The sequence below is a fragment of the Cygnus olor genome, chromosome 4 (genome assembly GCF_009769625.2).
Source record: "Cygnus olor isolate bCygOlo1 chromosome 4, bCygOlo1.pri.v2, whole genome shotgun sequence".
NCBI classification, from domain to species: Eukaryota; Metazoa; Chordata; class Aves; order Anseriformes; family Anatidae; genus Cygnus; species Cygnus olor.
Genome location: NC_049172.1, coordinates 11,793,997 through 11,814,454, shown reverse-complemented (window position 1 = coordinate 11,814,454; position 20,458 = coordinate 11,793,997). Strand labels below are relative to the sequence as shown.

The following is a 20,458-nucleotide window of genomic DNA, read 5'->3' as shown; positions in this document are numbered from 1 at the left end:
CGAGCTGTTGTGCCACCATCATGACTGTCTGTTGTCACAGCTTAGCCTGCTGATGGCTCTTCACCAGCCTGCTTCTGGCTGCTTCATCCCTTCCCCTTCCCCTCGCTTTCCTTTGCTTTCCTTTGCTTTCCTTTATGCTTTTCTAAGCCTCTGTTAGATCTTGGAAATCCAGTGATCTTTTGTGCTCTGCAAGTGCACAAAAGATACATTGTTTGGATTTCCAAATAACCCATCAGAGATTAAATGATAATAGGCTTATTTAGAGCGTGAAGGAATTTCCTTATCATGTATGATGCAACAGCACATGGGAGATTAAATCCCAGAATAACTTTCAAGGCTATCTTTGATTTGTCCTCAAATAAGCCCTGCTTTTATAAAAATAAAAAATAAAAAATTTTAGAAAGACCTTTCAAAGAAGCAGAGTAGAACACTGTCATATTCTGAAATGACTTCGAGCTCCAAGCTGTGTCTACATTTTTTCAAGCAGTGCGTATTATAAAATATGCAAAGAAATACAATGTGAGTGAGCCTGATACCCAGCTATGAGTTTAAAAGGCTTTACACAGGTATCAAAAGTATATTCAACCTGCAGCAGGATTTTTTTAGACTGCTCTTCTGATCTGAACATCACCTGTAGAGATGTGCCAGAGCCCTGTAGAGTAGCTGATGCAGTCAGTGTGGATCTGGGATGACTTGGGCACCCAGGCAGCTTGTAAGCCACAAGAAACAAAGTGGGTAGCCTTGGTGAAGAGTGTTAGGGATGCCTTTGTGCTGGATTTGCTGCAGAGCAGACACCACGCAGAAATGCTACTTCCACGGGGGCTAGCAAGACCTCACCTTGGCTTGTAGCAGCCAGCATAGGCAGCTATCCCTGGCTAATCCTCTGAGCTTCTCTGAAAAAAGTCTCTTTCCTGACACAGAAAGGGCTGAAAAGAAAAAATACAGAAGAGTTCATTGCTTCCAGAGCAACACAGAGACTAATGGCCACACAGAGAGATTTTTCCCCTCGTTAGCCAGCAGAGAGATGTAGATCCCCCCCTTGCCTCTCTGACTGCACCTGAAAAACAACAGATGAGGTAAGTTCATGGTGCAAGCAAACCTGACCCAGTACAATGAAATGAACCTTGGGAGTAGCCTCCAGAGGGAGCTGTGCTCAGTAAAGTGCGTGAAAACAATTTACTTTGGTGTTTTTACTATTTTACATGTTTATGAAAGACCAGCCTTGAAAGTTCTCTGTGAACTCGAAATGTAGCCAATTAGCAATAGGTTTAAGCAACAGATTCCTGCCCCCCTTGGACAAATTCGGGGCTTCATTTCCTCTATTATTATTATTATTATTATTGTTATTTATTATTTGATGTCTTCCCCTCCTTGATTGCTCAGAGACAAACAGAGGAAAATGAGTGTAAAGGGACTTCTTACAGATATCTCCAAATGACAAAAGAAATAAAAACAAATGAAACAAGCATTTTTTCCTCTACACTTAGTTATTCTAGAAGCTGCTTGTAACACAGTAAGTAGAAAATATTATGTCATAAGTGCAATTGTACAATAGCAAGTAACTCTTTTCATGCTCAACATGCATGACCCATGCAAATAGAGAAGGTGAATTTGTATCTGATAAGTGACAGAGTGCATACTAAGTATACAAACACTGGCCTTTTGTGTCTCATGCATCCTTGCAAAGATCTTTACATGGTTTGCTCAAATACTGACTGTCATTTTGAAAAATGAGAATGAAGACCTACAGAGAGTGGAAGCAAGGACAGATAGCCTGGGAGGGATACAGAGACATTGTCTGAGCAGCCAGGGCTCAGGTTAGGAAAGACAAGGCCCATTGAGAATTAAATTTGTCCAGGCACATCAAGGGCAACAAGAAAGGTTTCTATAGGTATATTGGTGATAAAAGGAAGACTAGAGAAATCGTGGGCCCTCTTCGGAAGAAAGCGGGAGACCTAGTCACTGGGGATATGAAGAAGGCTGAGGTACTTAATGACTATTTTACCTCAGTCGTCACTGACAAGAGTTCCAGCCACATGGCCCAGGCCCCAGGAGGCAAAGGCTGGGACTGGAACAATGAAGTACTGCCCACTGTAGGAGAATATCAGGTTCAAGACCAGCTAAAGAACCTGAAGTTGCACAAGTCCATGGGATCTGATGAGATGCATCTGCAGGTCCTGAGGGAACTGGCAGATGTAGTTGCTAAGCCACTGTCCATCATACATGAGAAGCTGTGGCAGTCCAGTGAAATTTGCAGTGGCTGGAAAAGGGGAAACATAACCCCTCTTTTTAAAAAAGGGAAAAAAGGAAGACCTGGAGAACTACAGGCCAGTCAGTCTCACCTCTGTGCCTGGCAAGATCATGGAGCAGATCCTCCTGGAAACTAGGCTAAGGCACATGGAAAATAAGGAGGTGATTGGTGACAGCCAACATGGCTTCACTAAGGGTGAATCGTGCTTGACAAATCTGGTGGCCTTCTATGATGGGGTTATAGCATTGGTGGATTGGGGAAGAGCAACTGACATCATCTACCTGGACTTGTGCTAAGCATCTGACACTGTCCCCCATGGTATCCTTGTCTCTAAGTTGGAGAGAGATGGATTTGATGGATGGACCACTTGGTGGGTGAGGATTTGGCTGGATGGTCGCACTCAAAGAGTTGCTGTCAACAGCTCAATGTCCAGGTGGAGATCAGTGATGAGTGGTGTTCCTCAGGGGTCAGTATTAGGACCAATGCTGTTTAGCATCTCTGTTAGTGACATGGACAGCGGGATCAAGTGCACCGTCAGCAAGTTTGCTGATGACGCCAAGCTGCATGGTATGGTTGACATGCTGGAGGGAAGGGGTGGGACCTGGACAGGCTTGAGAGGTGGGCCTGGGCAAACCTCTCAAGGTTCAACAAGGCCAAGTGCAAGGTCCTGCACCTGAATCTGGGCAATCCCAAGCACAAATAGAGATTGGGAGGAGAATGGATTGAGAACAGCCCTGAGGAGAAGGACCTGGGGTGTAGGTTGATGAGAAGCTCAACATGATCTGGCAGTGAGTGCTTGCAGCCCAGAAAGCCAACTGTATCCTGGGCTGCATCAAAAGCAGCGAGGCCAGCAGGGTGAGGGAGGGGATTGTCCCCCTCTGCTCTGCCCTTGTGAGACCCCACCTGGAGTGCTGTGTTCAGCTCTGGGTATTGTAGTGATAGGACATGGGGGAATGGTTACATATAAGGAAGAAATTCGTCTCTCAGAGGGTGGTGAGGCACCGGCACAAGCTGCCCAGAGAAGCTGTGGATGCCCCATCCCTGGAGGTGCCCAAGGCCGGGCTGGATGGGGCTTTTGGCAACCTATTTAGAGGAAGGTGTCCCTGTCCTCTCGACACCTTTGTCCGGAGCGGCTCACTCGCGAAATACTCGTTCCCCTCAGCTGGGGCTGTGGCCGTACCCACGCTGAGGGAAGGGACCAGGCCCAGCCCCGAGCAGCCCGGGCCTGCCGCCACCGCCAGCCCCGGCGGAGCCGCCCACCGCCCCGCCCGCCGCCGCCGCCGCCGTGCGCTGCCGGCCATTGGCAGCCCCGCGCCGCCCCTCCCGGCGGTGGAAGGGGCCGGACTTCCTCGTCGCCGCGGCGGCAGCGGCGGGGCTGGCGGCAGGTGAGCGGGCGAGGGGCCGCGGCGTGGCGCGGGGCGGCGCGGGGGGCGCCCCTCGGGGCCCGGCCCTGGCGGGGGAGCGGGGCCTCGCGTGGGGCCGCCCAGCCGGGCCCCTCGGGGCTCCCGCAGCCGGCCCGGGCGGAGGGGAGGGCGGCCAGGCAGGGCCGGGGGCTCGTCGGCGCGGCTGCTTCACCGTCGGGGGCGGCTGCCCGGGGGGTGCCGCGCCGGGGGGCGCAGCCGACCCTGAGGTGGGCACCGGGTGGCGGCCCGGGGGGGCCGAGGGCCTCCGGTTTAACTCCTTCGTCGTCGCACCTCGCTGCTTCATGCTCTGGGGCCTGCGCTGCGCTGGGGCAAAAAGGGAGAAGAAAGCGGGCTCGGTGACAGAAGGGAGCGGTACGCCCCTTCGTTGTGGGGCTGCTGGAAAAGGGAGCTGAAATCTCAAAAACGACCGGGAAAGGAAAAGGCTGCTCGTGCCCGCCTTGCCAGCAGGCAGGCCTCTTTGTTTAGGGATCGCTCTGTGCCGAATGGTGCTTGTTGTGAGCACGATATTTACCTAACTGGCTCTCCCAGAAAGCGTGCAGTCGCTGTCATGGCTGTAGCTTATGTGTGTGTTCATGTGAGCACGTGAAGAACCTGCATATGTCATGACAGCTGTTTAAAAAAAAGGACAAAAACCGTTTTCTGGTCTCCTGTCATCATCTTACACACACTGTCACGGCTATAGCTTATGCATATGTTCATATGAGCATGTGAAGAGACTACATGTCATTAAAAAAAGGGCAAAATAAAACATCTCCTGTCATGATCTTACATGCGCTGTTATTATTTTCCAATAATCCTCTAAGCCACCAGGGTTGGTTCCTCACTAAAGGATGTATGCTTAAGCATGTCAGCTGAGTCTTATTATAGCGAGTCTTATTATAGCGAAGATCTCCCAATCACAGCAGTTCTCCTCAAAAAAACTCCCCGCTGTACCACGTCTCCTTGTCTCTAGCTGTGCTGTGCACATCCTTCAGTGATTCAGGGGTGAGTTGTTCCTGGAATGAGGATGTTGAACATTCCCTCCCCCCCTTTTTTTTGGTGTGGTTACGTACAGGGAGTCTGCAAATGAGCAGTTCTGCTGCATTGCATCCGTTCTTATCTCTAAAACATGAATACAAAGCTGGCTATTTTGTGACCAGTGAAGAGCGGGAATAGGTGCAGCGGTTGACTCTTTATCTCTTCATAATCCAATTTTAAAAAGGGTCAGGAACTGTAATGCCCTAACTGATGCATTTTAAAGACCTTTTCCTAAGGGCTTGTCCTATAAAAAGCTGGATTTCTATCTTTAAGATGTATCTAGCTGAGCGCTAGGAATAACATTGAAAACTCAGGTAAGCGAATATGAATTTTATCCATTTTTGTGTGTATATGTGCATGTCTACGTTATAGCCTACTTGCCGTAAAAGCTTTTTATATACTCATTTTAGTATAAGGAGGATATGTAGAAGGAGTTTGCAGTGTAGAATGGCTATTTTGTTCTTCCGCTGATGACAGAGGAATAACTGCCTTGACCAGAATGGGAAACGAAGCGTGAATCTTTGTTCAAAGCTCTGTGTTTCTGGACACAGCTCCTGCTCGAACACATGATGTATTAAGGCTTGCAGCAGCTTTGCATGCTGTATTGGTGGTGGTGGGGTGACAGCACAGGGCACAACAGCACATTAAAACAATTGTGGTTTTAGAGATGTGTTATGTTTTCAAAATAAAACATACACGGCATACCAGGCCATTGGGAAACAGCCGGCTGTGTCTGTGTGCTCGAATGGAAAGTGGCTATGTTGGTTTTCACTCTTTGAGTGGAAAGTGCTGCCTGGAATAGAGCTGCACATGGATTTATCAGCAAAATGTTCAGAGGGTGGGACTCAAAAGGACATGTTTGCAGAACTAATCAAAAATCCATTTAAGGTCAGATTTTCTACAGTTTCTGGCACGCCTCTTTGTCTGCTCTAGGGATTGTTAGATTTTAGGTGTTTCAGAAAATCTGACAGCTAGCATGAATGGGTTCTGAGCTTCTTTGAGACGTCACCCTAGTAATTCATATGAATCACTGGGAGTCTGACCTCTTCCTACTTCAAGTTATGTCTTAACAATGGGAAAAAACATCATTTGCTAATTGCATGCACACTCCCTGCCCAGTACTGAAACTGCTTGTGTGGAATATTAACACAAGGAAATTAATTAAAGTATTTTTAGCATTTTAAATGAAATTAGCATCTGGAAAGAAGACTGTGACCCATGGGGAGCAGACTGTTCAGAAACCTTTTTAGAAAGGTATCCTAAATTAATATTTAGCTCATGTTGTACAATGTCACTGTAGTTCAAGTTGTAGAGCGCTGAAGTCTTTTCAGCTCAGAGGCAACGTCCGCTTAGAGCAGCAAGGAGAGCGATCTGTGGATCTTCAGGGTTGCTCTCGTTGTGAAGCTGCTTATACCTTTGTAATAAGGTGGTTCCCCAGGATGAGAGAAATGGTAGCCTCAGATTTTTTTGCTGTTTCAGATGTCAGGCTTGAAATGATTCTGTGCCTTTGTGTTGTCACCTGCAGGAAGTTGCTTATGCTGTTTTTTGTGGTGTTTGGTTTTTTTTTTTTTTTTAGGCAGAACATGAAGTTCCCTATAAATATAGCAGTTGTGTCATTTGAAGCATAAGCACGTGCATTACTTCAGTGTTACTGCGTCCCACGGCATTCCTATTCCTGGTGTAGGAAATAGTGTAACTAGCACAGAGGGTGTCTTCCATGAGCCATCTGAGGGCAACCAAGCACAGAGTATGTGCAGCAGTGGGTTTGCCAGCTGGACAGAGCCTTGTCATCTCCTGCTTTTTAAACTGGGGGTGCCTTGCAGCTGGCCGGTGACAATTAATTATATGTGGGGTGTGAGTGAAATGGGTTATGCGAAAAAGGAGCAGAGGCTCTTAGAAATAAATGGGATTCAGTGCGTACTTTAGGGCACCTGATAAGAGATCCTAGCAAACAGTTTGTGGCAGGAAATTGCACCGCTGATGGACTGCAGCTGGAAAATCCTATCCTCTCCCTCTCCCGTCTGGCTCTGCCCTGCCGAGGTGGAGGTGACCGCACCTGACTGCGTGACCGCAGCTGGCGGGCGAGGGGAGCCTGGCAGGAGATGAACGCGCAATGCTTAGGACTTGGATTATGAAGGGCTTTGCTGCTAATACCTAGAGCTTGAATTAGCACCGAGCTTTGGAAACCAACTGAGTTGCATGTGTTTCCTGTCTACTCTGAGTGGGAAAATAAATCTGATTTTTTCTGAGGAACTCTCTGGTGCTTTGAGGGTTGTCTCTGGCTTTTAGATCCTGTACTGACATCGTAAGTGTTGCTGCAGCTGTAGATTGCTTTAGTTTGAAACTTGGCATGGTAAATCGTAAGACTTGATGTTGAGGATCTTTCATTTTCTTTTCTGCTCTTTCTTTTTTCTTCTCTTTACGAAGAAAAAGGGCTTTAATCAGTTTCTAGTTCAAGCAGGGGAGTTCTCGATGTCTTACTAGTACGGCATGTTTAACAAATGGCCCCAAAACACTGAGATAAGGAGTGACGAGGAAGCATTACTAAAATCTGTGAGATGCTTGTTCTGGAACAAGGGCCGATCCCCCCCCAGCTCTTATGCAATAGAAAGCTGTTGCCATACCAAGTTCAGACTGTGCAATAACTCGGTCCCTTTACATTGCTTTATTTTTTCCTTCCTGTTGTACTGCATTATCTGAAATCCCTGACTTTCACTGCGTTCAGCACAAGAGATAACACCTGAGCTCTGGCAGGTTGCAGCGACGTTAGAGTTTTATATATCTGTTGCTGTCAGGGGCTGAGCTGTCAGCGTGCTGTTCTACTTGAACTGCTTTTTCTTGGAAAATTCTTGCTTCATCCACCCTTTCCCCTTGTTTCTCTTCCCAGGAAGAATACATGACTTGCTGAAAAGAGAGAAAATGCTATGCTGGGGTTACTCGTCTTTTGGACAACCTGGGATAGGTAGCAACCTCCAGGTCATCATTCCTGAACCGCAGGTGTACGGATTCATCCATGATAGAAATGTCAAGGAGGTGGCATGCGGAGGAAACCATTCCGTGTTCCTGTTAGAAGATGGGGAAGTGTATACCTGTGGCTTGAACACCAAAGGCCAGCTGGGGCATGAGAGCGAAGGAAGCAAGCCAGGTAAGTCTGCCTCTTATGCAGCTTCAAACTGGCTGAGGCTGGGGGGCTGAGAAGACTAGGGAAGGTGCTCTGTGTTGATTGCCGTGGAGCTGGAACAGCCAACAGAGCTGAAGATCACGTCGTAACATAGCGATGCTGAATGGTATTTGCTGGCTCTGGAAAGCTACAGCTGGGCAGTATGGGTGGGGAGACATCTGCTCGCTTTGTATGGGAAATGCATCAAGAAGCAGAGGTGAGTGAAGGTGGTCTCAGGACAGGTGTTTTTATTTGGCTTTATGGTGCCTTGCGATAAAAGGGCCATGAGCCACAAGCGTCTTCTGCTCTGTCTTTCCAATTGTGCTGCATTCTTATGCCTACTCTCATTCAACTATTGCTGGGAATTTTGCCATTTACATCAAAGCGAAATAGACCTGTGTTGGGCATAGTTACGGATAACAAACTTGCTTTTGGCCGAGAGAGTTTATGAATTTTGTTTTCTGCTCTTGCAAATCTCTTGTCAACGTATGCCTTTCCCCCTTCATGGTTTCTTAAGCTAGAAGAAGGTCGTTGTAGCTTTGTGGTCCCCAAACTCAAATTGAATAACATCAAGACATGCAGGGGACCAGCATCTTTTGAAGGCTATAAAAAAAAATGCTTGAGGAGTTCAGAAGGGTGGAGCGGTCTCTGTCATGTTGCCCAGGTCTGTGCTCAAAGAGGAAGCAGCTCCCTTTTATCTCTCATGCTTTGGGGTGGAGGTGGGGTACGGGAGGGAGGGAGATGGAGACATATGCTGCCATTATGTTAAAAGCTTCAGTTACTGTTTTTAAGAATATGTGATCATGCTGTTCAGTCAGAGACAGTTACTACCCAAGATGATGTCTGCTTATGAATAAAATTCTAGGAATCTGCAATACAATACACTCAACATCGATCTAACCTTTTTTTCCTTGAAAAGCTTGCAGGTTTTCTAATGACTAAGGGGGAAAAGAGTTGTTCTGTATGCAGCAAGTTTTTTTTTTTTTTTAAGACTCTGGTCCCCTTAACTATGTATTCCAAATAATTAATTTGTTTTTCTTCCGCCTTCCATTTACATAGAGGGTACTATTTCAATTTTGCTTCTCATTCGTGCTGCTTACAAAAACATCAAACAGGAACAGTTGTTTCAGTAATTCCTCTTAGAGGAGTCCTTTAGGGAGCACCTTTTGAAATGAAAGATGCTTTTAAATTTGTTTTGTATTGTGTTTATTATCACACTGACTGAGCTTGTGGATGTAATGCAGAGATAGGATGGCAACCAATGAGCTGATTTTTGTGCCTCTCCACTGCAGGGAGCAGAGATTACTGAGGGAATATTTTCTGCCAAATGAGTATGAATTGATGGAGATTTCTTTTCTGGAAGTGTCCTTTCCTGATGTTACTACTTAGGAGAGTTAATTCAGAGATCTTCATGGTAAAGAGTTAAGAGTCCACTGTTCTGCAAAATCAGTCTGAGTTTGCTCAATTTCCTGAGCATCATCAAGTGTTACCATGCATTAAGTCTCCAGTGCATAGCGATAATTTTGAATTGCAGTAGTTTAAGGAAACAAGAAGCTTTTTTCTAACTGTACCTCTAAACTTCCTCTTTAGCCCTGTAATCTCACTTAGATTTGGTTCTCTTCAGGTCTGTCATGATGTCTTGACTCCCTGTAATGAAAAGTATGTTTTATCTGAATGTGCGTACATGTGCTAGGCCCAGATACCCGAGGTAAAGGCTGCTGTGGAATTTGGGCTAAATTATAGAGGTGTGTGAGATAGCCAGCTGGTTTTTAGACATTTGTAAAGCTTTAGACACGTGTTAGTCTTTGAGATGTTGAACGTGTTTTCTGTTACAGGGATTTGTTCTCTGCAGCTCATTCAGACTACTGCCAGTGGGGAATAAAAAAAGAAGTGTTGGGGGGGCTTTGGTAATTAATGTCCCGAGGGAGTTTCAGAAAAGTGTCTGGCACCAAAGTTGCCTTGAACCTTCCCTCTGGTAGCAAACAGCAGGCAAAACCCTGGTGTTACAGATTTCCTGCTTGGATGCAGAAGTGCAGGGTAGTATTGTCTCAGTTTACGTTGTAGAATCTCAGCGGCTGCAAATATCATGTCCAATCTCAAATATCATTATATCCAGTCTCACTACATAAACCGTGTCACTTGAATTTTTCTGAATGCAGTGGCCTTGCTTTTCAAGCATAAATTTACTTGCTCTGAACTTCAGCGTGGAGCTAAAGTGGCCAGAAACACTGATGCCCACTGTGGTGTGCCTGTAAATCATAAACTGTGTAACAGCTGAGAATTCAGATGTGTGACCTGTTTGTAAGGACAGTCTGTATGGATCTTCCTCTTTTAGCCTCTTCCTTGTTGGGGAGAAGCCAGCTGGGAGGCCCTGGTTGCTCAGGAGCAGGAGGAGAAGTGGCAGGGCTTGTGTTTGTTGGAAGCAGCCGTGGAAGTGGGCAAGTCACGGATGAGGAGGCGTGGCTGCTGCCTTGAATAGGTAAGGTCTAGAAGCACGTACAGCTGGGATGACAGCGGTAGGAGAATGTGATTTTTGGGAAGGGGGAAACTAACCAGAATGGTTGAGGTTGGAAGGGACCTCTGGAGGCAATCTTGGTTGGAAGAGGTGCAACCCCCGTGCTCGAGCAGGACCACCGAGGGTAGGTAGCCCAGGACCACATCCAGGCAGCTTTTGAAGACCTCCGAGGAGGGAGACTCGACAGCCTCTTAGGGCAAGCTGTGCCGGTGCTCCGTCGTCTGCACAGCACAGAAGTGTTTCGTGATGTCCAGACAGAACCTCTTGAGTCTCAGCTGGTGCCTGTTGCCTTTTGTCCTGGCACTGGGCACCACAGGAAACAGCACGGCTCTGTCCTCTTTGCACCCTCCCTTTGCTGTATTTATATGCAGTGATAAGATCACCCCGAGTCTTCTCCTCTCCAGGCTGATCAGTCCCAGCTTTCTCAGCCTGTCCTCGTGAAAGAGATGCCCCAGTTGCTTTGTTGTTTTCATGGCCTTTTGTTGGACCATCTCCATTAGCTCCGTGTCTCTCCAGGACTGGGGAGCCCAGAACTGGAGACTGTACTGCAGGTGTGGCCTCACCAGTGCTGAGTAGAGGGCAGGGATCCCCTCCCTCGACCTGTTGGCGGTACTTTGCCTAATGCAGCCATGGGATACTGTTACATGGCAAGGGCATGGCGCTGGCCCGTGTTCAACTTGGTGTTCACAAGGTTCCCCCAGCTCCTCTTCTGAAAAGTTGCTTTCCAGCTGAAAACAGCTGCTCCTGCAGCAGTTCTGTGAAAAAATGCTTACTCTCTTAACACCTGACCTGCCTTTTAAACAGCTGATTGCCTATGTAAACTCCTGAAAAAGAGATATGAGCACCTGGACTTTTCTCAGAATGCTCTTCAAATCTTACAGCAGAGAAAGGGGAATTATTCTGTGCATTTATACGCTTCTGATCTTGCTTCTGCCCTATGAACTAATTCATTCTTTATGGTTTGACTGGCCTGTTACGCAGAATAACCTCAGTTAAATGACTGAATTTCACGTCCTTGAACACCTTTACTGCAGAAACACAATAAAATCTTTCAAGTTCCTGAGGTTTGTGTTAATCTGTGTCCTACTTGAGTGTTCAAATGAATCACTTGTACTTTAGCCCTGTGATGGTAGTATGTACTTGACACTTTTTTCCTTTTGACACATTTGTATCCAAAAGACCAGTTTGTGTTCTGAAGGGAAAAAAAAAAGTGAAGTGCATCCAGGTGATGACAGTCTGCTTTTGTTCTACATCCAGTTGCAAGCTGTGAGACCAGTTTTTCAGCCAACACCTTCCATTTTGCTTCTTAAGTACTGTTGCTAGAGCAAATGTTTTCAGGAAGAGCTTTCTCCAAAAGCTGTCTTATGAGTTGGCGTTGGGCTTGAGCGTGTAAACATTTTTTTACTAACCCAAAAGATGGGGTGTTCAAGTTACATCAAACCTCTGTACTACTGAAAGCTACTGAATCTAAGAATAAATAAAAACTCTTTTGTAAATGTTCAATGGGAGTGTGTTAATCCCTCCCTTTCCCAGTCACCCGCCTTCTGTGCAGTAATATTTTCAAACAGGACTTGTGAAACTGATTGGGATGTCATTGAAAGCAAGGACAAATGTGTTGCAGTGCCTGCACTGTACAGATGTGACTTTTCAGGAACATGTGGCTTTGTTCTGCTCCTGTGCAAATTGCTGCAGGATTGATTTAAGGAGGAACCAAGTGAGCAGGCCAAGTGCTTTTGGAAATTCTGGGCTTCTTAATCAAAGCCTTCCTTCTAGAAGACAATATAAAACGCCTCTGTGAAGGCTAAACGTTTCCTGTTTCTGTGCAAAACTGCTCTGATAACCTGAAAAGATGGCTAAATAGCACCCGTCCAGTTACGAAAAGTGGAGCAAACCCTTTAGGTCTTGCTCGCAGCGTGTGGTATATGAAGTAATGCTCTCTGTGCTGCAAGGACTCGGAGGTGCTTCAGTTAGATCCCTCAGCTCAGACACGGTCACAGGGTGGAAGGACATGGGTACAGCAGTCATCTGTCTGCAGGACTGACCACAGAATGGCTGAGGTGGGAAGGGACCTCTGGAGATCATCTGGTCCAACCCCCCCTCTGGGCAGCCTGTCCCAGTGCTCTGCCACCCTCACAGTAAAGAAGTGCCCCTCATATTCAGCCGGAACCTCCCGCACTTCAGTTTGTGCCCGTTGCCTCTCATCCTGTCACTGGGCACCACTGAAGAGTCTGGCCCCATCCTCTTGACACCCTCCCTGCAGATATTTCTGTACGTCGATCAGTTCCCCTCTCAGTCCTCTTTTCTCCGTGCTAAACAGGCTTGGAGACACAGCAAGCACGTAACACCATCTTAGAGAAAGGCTCGGCGAGGAGGAGGAAGGTGGTGGCAGCAAAACGGTGGGGCTAGCGTCAGCAGGGCGGTTCCAGCTGCCTACGTGTTGTGCACCTCATCGTGGCAGAGACTGTCTGCAGACACAAAGGCGTGTTCCTGAAGCTGTCCTCTGGTGTTATTGCTGACAAACCACAGCTCCAGAGGCGGTGTGAATGAAGCCAGGGGAGCTGCCTTGGTTCCCGTGCTTCCTCGCATGCTGGCTGGGTTAGATTATACTTTCAGAAGCACCTGATAGCTTCAGAAATTCTGTATATTTGCTTAAGTAGTCTATAAAGTCTGATTTCCTCCTCTCCAGTCCCAGACGCCAGATGTTCTTTGTGGCAGTTGTGACCACGAGAGGACTACGTGGTGAGAGCTGAAAGTGTGCAGAAGGCAATCAGAGGGTGATGCGTGGGGGCTTTAAAGGAGAGAGGAAGAGGCGAAAAGGCCCTGACAAACAGCACGTTTTTTTTTTCCCTCTGCAGTTACCAGTTTCCAAGTGTCAGCACCACGCTTCACAGGGAGTGGTGTTTCCTGGAAAAGGTGCTGAGTGTATCGGCGATCCTTATGCTGGTAAAAGCAATGAGTAACTAAGGCATCGGTGAGGGAGTGCTGACAAAATAAGGAGCAACCTTCACAAGCGGAGGGAGAAATCTTGGGTGTACTTCTCTCTTTACACACTTTGGGTCGCAAGCATTTCAGGTGCTGCAGCTTGTTTTTTCTCTTCTCCTCTTTCCACTGAAACACTCAAACGTGATTTAATGCTCAGCTGACTTCATTAGGACTGAAATCACGAAGCTCACCACAGCCTCGAAATACAGCTGGGATGTCCATATGCAGAATCACCTCCGGGATATGCTAGTGGAGACTGAGGAATCAGCAGTGAGCTGAAGGATCCTACTGAATGTATGAAAATCTTGTCAGAGAGCTTGGGGATCCACTGTTTACGTGTTTTTTGTACCGTGTCTTAACGGAATGCTGGTGACTGATACATTTGGGCTGTAGTATTTTTCTCATTTTGATGGAGTGCCTGTTGAATTCAGTAGCAGGGTTTTCACCGAGTTTTTGGCTGTTGGTTCAGGTGTTCATAAGTGCTAATGGTGTTAGTGTCACCTTGCTAGATGGCTTCACGTGTCATCGTCATTTATCTCCCAAAGGAAACAACTCGGCTCCTTTCATGTAAGAATTTAGAAGTCTTGTCAGTACTCAGAAAACAAAGGCAACGAGGGTGAAGTTTAGGTTGCTATTGGTATCTGATGAAATGTTCAGCTGCCTCGTGCATTAAAATGTTGGATATCACACTTCTTATTTTTAGACTTTGGTCGCGCGGTGCTCAGACATCCTCAGTGTGGCTGTGGACTCTGTTAACAGCCATGGCAATGCGAAGAAACAGGCCCATCTATCCTCAGGTTTGACAGCTGCTATGATTTAACTCAGAGGAATTTCAACAGTTTTTTTTTTTCGTTTTTTTTTTTTTTTTCCCTCCCCTGTGTTTCTACTGCCATCTATTATCTGGGCGAGGTAGTAAGATACCTAACGTAGAGACTCAGCCCTTTCCTAGCAGAAAGAAACAATCAAGAGGGACGAATGCTCTGAGTTGCTTATTGTCAAGCTGGGGAGGACACGAGGAGCTTCACTTAGGTGTCCAAGAGGACTGATACCGCTTGAAACTCTTCCAAGCAACAGCTGCTTCTCACTAGGGGAGAAAACCAGAATTTGCCACTGAAGGTGTAGTGTTAGGGCTGATAGTTTCTCTCCACTGATTTCAGACAGAAGAAGCCATCTGGTGCTGTCCATGTACACCACAGGACACTTAGGGCTGAAAGATTTTGCCACATCCTCTAGCAAAAGCTTGTCTAGCAACTGGAAGCTAGGCATAGAAAAAATATACCCGCTCTCTGGTAAACTTAGGAGGAGTAGAAAATGTGATCAGTAATTCATTGTCTGCACTCCTAATCAGTGCCATATAATTGGGTGCTTTGTGCTTCCAGCAGTCTCAGACACCAAAGATCTTGTATTGTAGCTTTTCAACATCACTGGAACTAAGTATAAGCCCTCTTTTATAAATTCGGAAGCTGTAGACTGAAGGTGAGCTTTTCATGATTTTTCACTTTTGGCCAAGCTTTACCGCAGTTTCCAGCACCTTCAAGATAAATCACCTTGACTGTCAGAGCTGAGTTACGCAAGCATATAGCAGCTGTCCTCGACTTTTGTTGGAGTGTGGCAGCGATGCACAGGACAGGCAAGAAAATGCTAGAGCAGCGCTGGGAATCATGGCTATCATGATCCAAAAAATTGCTGTCCTGAAAGTGTTTTGCCTGGACCTTGTTCTTTATTCCAATTTATATTTTATGAAAAGACCTGACAAGGTTGAGACCAAAAGAAGTCAAACCTTGGTATGTCTGTTTATGCTGAGGTGAAATGGACAGCAAAGAGAAGTGAAAACGGGAACTCCACTAGGTAGGACTAACTGATAAATGACTTCTGGGCATTGGTGCTGTGTTGAGACAGCTGATGGCTTCCGAAATAAAAGTTTGGGTCAATGTGTACTTCGGTACTTCCTGGAACTAGTTTTTTTTTTTTTTTTTTTTTTTTTTTTTAAGTTTTATGGCATGTTGAAACTCTGTTGCGTAGCTCCTTCAGCCCTTCCCTGTTGCTTTCAGTTCTGCTCACCTTTGTGCGGAAGACCCAATACCAAGAACAAACTTCACCTGTTGCATCGCTCACCTGCGTGCAGTGATGCATCTTTTCTAAGGAACGAACAGTGGTGCTGTGATGCTCTGAAAATTAACCAAAAATTTATACCAACGGCTAAAACACCTCCTACCCTTTCCTCATTTCAAAATACGAGGATAACAAAGAAGGATTTGCCAGATGTTTTGGTGTACCACCTGTATTAGCAGGGAGATAGCATATTTCGTGGTTTGGCATGCCTGAGGGTGAACTGGAACCCTTGCTGGACTGCCTGGGCAGTCCCTGTGGCCCAGGGGAAGGCTGGCTTTTTTGCATCTCTCAAAGTAGGTACGTGTGTGCCTGTACAACTTAAACTGTTGGGGGTTTACATTTCTCTGTAACTTCGCAGGCAAGCTGCAATACGCAGTGTTTTAGGAATGTGCTATGGTGAGATAGGCCAAAATTTTGGTGAGATAGGTGAGATAGGCTAAAATTTTTAAGAGCAAAGGTCTTAAACTCCAAGACAGGCATATTTTTTATTCTGTCTGTGGTTATTCAGCAAGCCCAGATGTGGCTACACCCTGCTTCTTGGGTGAGCAATGCAGTCCTTGAAGGCTATCAGTGACATAGGGCAGCCCTTCGAAACAAGTCAGTATTTGTTAGTCCCAAGAATGGCACGTGAAGCAAGGCCCGGTTTGTGCTGCCAAATCAAGCTGTGGGGACTGAAATACCCACTCTGGATTTCTAAACATTCTGGATGGCCTCACCTCCCACGGTTGTCTCTTTCAGGTTTGTGCTGTCCCCCAGAGTGCTGGCAGGTTGCAGAGACCAGCCGTGGAACCAGTGTAAGGGCTCAGGTGCTCTGAATGAGGGACAGACAGGCTCAGTGCACCCTAGCAAGCAAGCTTACAGTGAAGTGGCATGTTCGTGGAATGTGATGTGGAGATGAGAATGGCTTCATCCTGCCTTTTTTCTTTTTTTTTCCAACTGTGGGATCACCTCCAGTGGGAGGTTTTGAACCTGCAGGTTCCCATACAGAAATGTTTTTGACTGAACCTAAGTGGTGTGTCAGGTTCATTGCAGCGGATATGATGTTTATGTCTTCTTATTTTCTGACTTCCAGACTTAGAAAGCATGCCTTCTTAGGGGTGCCTTCCCTTTAAATTCGTGTAAGGCATGTAGATTGATTGGTATGCAGGTTTTGGTGCTAAATATGTTAATATTATCTGGGTTCCCTTGGTGTGGGATATCAATTTTACAGAATGCCAAGCGGACGTGAGAGGGGGACTTAGTAAAACTAATCACCACCTTGCAGCTTATGGAGTGAACCTTTCTTCATCCACTCTGAAACATTTCTTCAGGGAAGAAGGAAGAAAATCAACTTTGCTTCTGTCTGGCTTGTGGGGAGTTTTTCCATTCAGCTGTCTGTCAGTTCCAACGCTTTGTTGCAAGACAAGACCTTTTCATGTCTGTTTGTAAAAAGCTCTGCGTAATGAATAAGACTTGGTTGCTGATGTTCTAAAAATAGTTGTCAAACCTATTTCAGTTGCATAACATGACATGACAATGAAAAGTAAATTGTGGGTAATCTTCCAGAGGAATGAGTTGTTTTTTTTTTTCTCTTCTATTCTTCCGTAAGGCCCTCTTGCTCTTTATACGATTTTTTTATGAGCATCTGAAGCATTTCTAGTAACAGGTTGATAGGTTCAAACCTGTTCCAGGCTTAGCACTGGGAGTGTTGTGGCATGTATGCTTCATGCATCAAGTAATAAAGCAAGAGACTACTGGATTGCTGAGCTTTTTGGATGACCTCTCATTGGACATGAGAGGTGTGGAAGGTCAAATGTATTTTACAGGGTTTGCCAGCTTCTGAGTCCTTGCTGATCCCCACATCAAGGCTAAGTTGGAAAACATCAAATCTGAGAAGTCTGGTTGTTCCTAAATAACCTGTTTGCCTGTATCTGAGAGGCTGTCTGTGTGTAGACTATCTTTGTGCTTTGGGGCGTGTACCTACCCTTATCCTATGATTCACAAGCCAGACTTTCAGAAGAGCTCAGCAGTTTCAGTAAGGTTTGGTGCTTTCCTCTTGTAGGAAATGTTTTAAAACTAAATTGAGCATCAACACACCTTCTGAATGGCTTTGCCTACAGGTTTATCCAGACCTGATGTCTGCGTGTAGCTATGAGACCAGTCCTGTGACCAGAGGTTTTGTTTTTTCCTCAGAACAAATTGGAGCCCTGGCAGGGCAGCATATAGTCCACGTGGCCTGCGGAGAGTCTCACAGCGTGGCACTCAGCGACCAGGGGCAGCTCTTCTCCTGGGGTGCTGGCAGCGATGGACAGTTGGGCCTCACCACTATAGAAGAAGCAGTGACAGTGCCAAGGTAAATTTTTTAAGAGGTTCAAGTTTCCTTAAGGCACCTACTTGGAGGTGTTGTGTCAGGGGTTTTTCACCTTCCAGCCTGGAGCATTGCTCTCGCTCAAAGGGCTGGTAATTGGGCACTTCTCATGTACCAATATTAACATGATGCCTCCTCCTTTCCCCTCTCAGCATTCTTTAAGTTCCATTGGCATTCAGGAAGTTTGGGCAGGACAGGACTTCTGTTTCTGGACTTTGATGCTGGGGGCACAAGAAGAAAGAGCATGCTCGCTTCCTCAAAGAAAAGTCTGTCAGTGTTTTCTACAGAGCAAGGAGATATATGAGGGAGGACTCCAAAACAGGAATGTTGTGTGGTGTCTGTTTATTCCACTCCCTAGAAATCCTTTGAGATAGAGCCATATTTCAAGAATGGGGAAAAAATACGGCCTTGTGAACTGGCACCTCAGTTTTGAAACTCTTGCACTGTTGCCCATTGGCACCTTCTGTTTGTCAGCAAAGCTACTTACCCAGCCCATTGCAATTCTGAATAGTCAATGTTGCTCAGAAATTTCAGGGAATTGCTCTCTTTTTTTTATTTTATTTTATTCACTTAATGTATATTACCTGTCTCAGAGTAAGTAGAGTATTAAGTGCAAGGACATGTGGATGGAGCAGGGGCCAGTGGCTGACATCCAAAGCAGTTCACAGATGACATGTCACAGCTTACCACCACAATGAAGATAGCTGATCTCTTTGTACCTAATGGTGTTGTATCACGCTACATTAATAACAGATCTGTTCTGTCTGTTATTCTGGTTACCACTGCATATCCAACGCAGAGCAGGAAGAGGAGGTTTGGGGCACCTGTCTAGGGTGTCTGTTATTATTGGAACAGTATTTAAAGAAAAAGAGTTCTAGTTGCAAAACCACGTTTCAGATGAAGGGCTCTGTGGGAAGAAAGCCCTTAACTTGCAGGTGGATCTGATACAACAAAGAGAGACATGCTCACTTGCCAATAATAGTGCCATTTTAAAAATAACATTTTTTTGAAGCAACTTGAACCTTTGACGTGCTATTCTTTGTGCAAAACACTTGAAGAGGTTTTGGTTCTATAACTCATAGGAACTACTATGCCCTGATGGGATGAAGAATGTCAATGCCTGAAAAAGAATAGTAAGAGAGACACCAAAAAATGTTTTTTTCCCCATCGTTTTCAGATGTCTGGAAATGTAGCAGTAAAGATAGTTGGAGTTGGTAGTCAAGTATCTAAATCTCCTCACAGATTTGCATCTATTATGCATAGATCTGTATAACCTCCAAGATTCAATTCCTCATCTCAAAATCACAGGTTATATGTGTGTCTAGAATACCTGAATGGAAATGATAAATTCATCTATGGTGGTACTATATTTGTGGATGATTATTCTAAAATAATGTCGTCTTCTTTAGGTTGATAAAGAAACTGAACCAACAGACGATACTGCAGGTTTCCTGTGGAAACTGGCATTGCCTGGCTTTGGCAGCAGGTACTGTAACATTCATTATTTACTACCAAGATTTCTGCTGTTGCTTTGCACAGTGTCCAAGATTGCTTATTTCTGCACAATAAACCAAGGGCATCCATGTCTCAACTGTTTTCGGAACAAATGGGAGACAATAAAGTGGATCAGATACCATGAATATTGAAGAACTTTGCCAATACTGTCAAGAAAGGAAACATCACACAACATTATGCACTGCCTCACTACTGAATAATGGCAGGAACACTTAAAAGCTTTCCATCTTGATGTAGAAAAATGTGTAGAGTTAATTCCTTTGTGTCAAAATTATCCTTGGCTCTTCTGTATGCAACATGTGGACCATTCTTCGTTGTGTTGTTTAAGTTAGAGCAGTCTATATTGTATTTTGCACTTAGTTACACATCTCTTTATTTATCCAGTGTCTTCGGACAGGGCTTTTATTTTAGGAAGGATCGTCTTGCTTGATTTTTCCATCATGAGGTTTGGGTGGGAGAGAAGCCCCCAGCACTGGTGTTCATTTTGACAAACTTGCTCTTCTGTTGACCAGCTCTTATTCACTGTTCTCTTTCTTTTTTTGTTTCAGATGGTCAGTTCTTCACATGGGGCCAGAACAGCTATGGTCAGCTGGGCTTGGGTAAAGAATGTCCCTCCCAAGCCAGTCCACAACGTGTCAAATCTCTTGATGGTATCCCTTTGGCTCAGGTTGCTGCAGGTGGAGCACACAGTTTTGCCCTCTCTCTCTCAGGAGCTGTGTTTGGCTGGGGGAAGAACAGCTCAGGACAACTGGGACTAAGTGATGAACGAGGTATTAAAGTTACGCTCTTTGGTGAAAGAAGGATGGACTTTTTTTTGGCTGAGTGACAGTCTTTTTTCTTTTGACAGTCTGTTTTTACTGAGCAGATGTATAAACCTCAGCAGCTCCTTAGGTTTTGTGCCTTAGAGGATAGAAAAAGAGTCTTTGGCTCTACAGGCTTTTCATGATTAGTAGTAATAGAAACACCTTTTTTTCCCTTGTAGATGTTAGTGGGAGTGAAGGTCAAAAAAAAAGAGTGTCAAAATGCAGGGACCCAAGGAAGTGCTTATGTTATTCTTCCCCTCAAAAACACTCAGTTATATTTTGTTTGAAGTTGATGTAGAGCAAAGGCTCTCCGTGTGGAACAATGAACTGAA

General features: G+C 45.6%; 1 protein-coding gene across 5 annotated transcripts in view; it reads left to right on the top strand.

Moving 5' to 3' along the window:
* Nucleotides 1-3,504: 3,504 nt before the first annotated feature.
* Nucleotides 3,505-20,458, top strand: part of HERC3 (HECT and RLD domain containing E3 ubiquitin protein ligase 3) — a 44,509-nt gene continuing 27,555 nt past the window's right edge. For 3 of the 5 annotated variants that reach the window (XR_005819525.1, XM_040555917.1, XM_040555918.1), the window contains exons 1-5: nt 3,505-3,636; nt 7,580-7,837; nt 17,634-17,793; nt 19,218-19,294; nt 19,872-20,093. Coding sequence is in view for 4 of the 5 variants with exons in the window: in XM_040555917.1 (XP_040411851.1) it covers nt 7,612-7,837; nt 17,634-17,793; nt 19,218-19,294; nt 19,872-20,093 (685 nt within the window). In the remaining variant the exon portion in view is untranslated. Of the gene's footprint in view, nt 3,637-4,649; nt 5,007-7,579; nt 7,838-17,633; nt 17,794-19,217; nt 19,295-19,871; nt 20,094-20,458 lie in introns of those variants that run through there. The other 2 variants (XM_040555914.1, XM_040555915.1) reach the window with 2 other exon arrangements.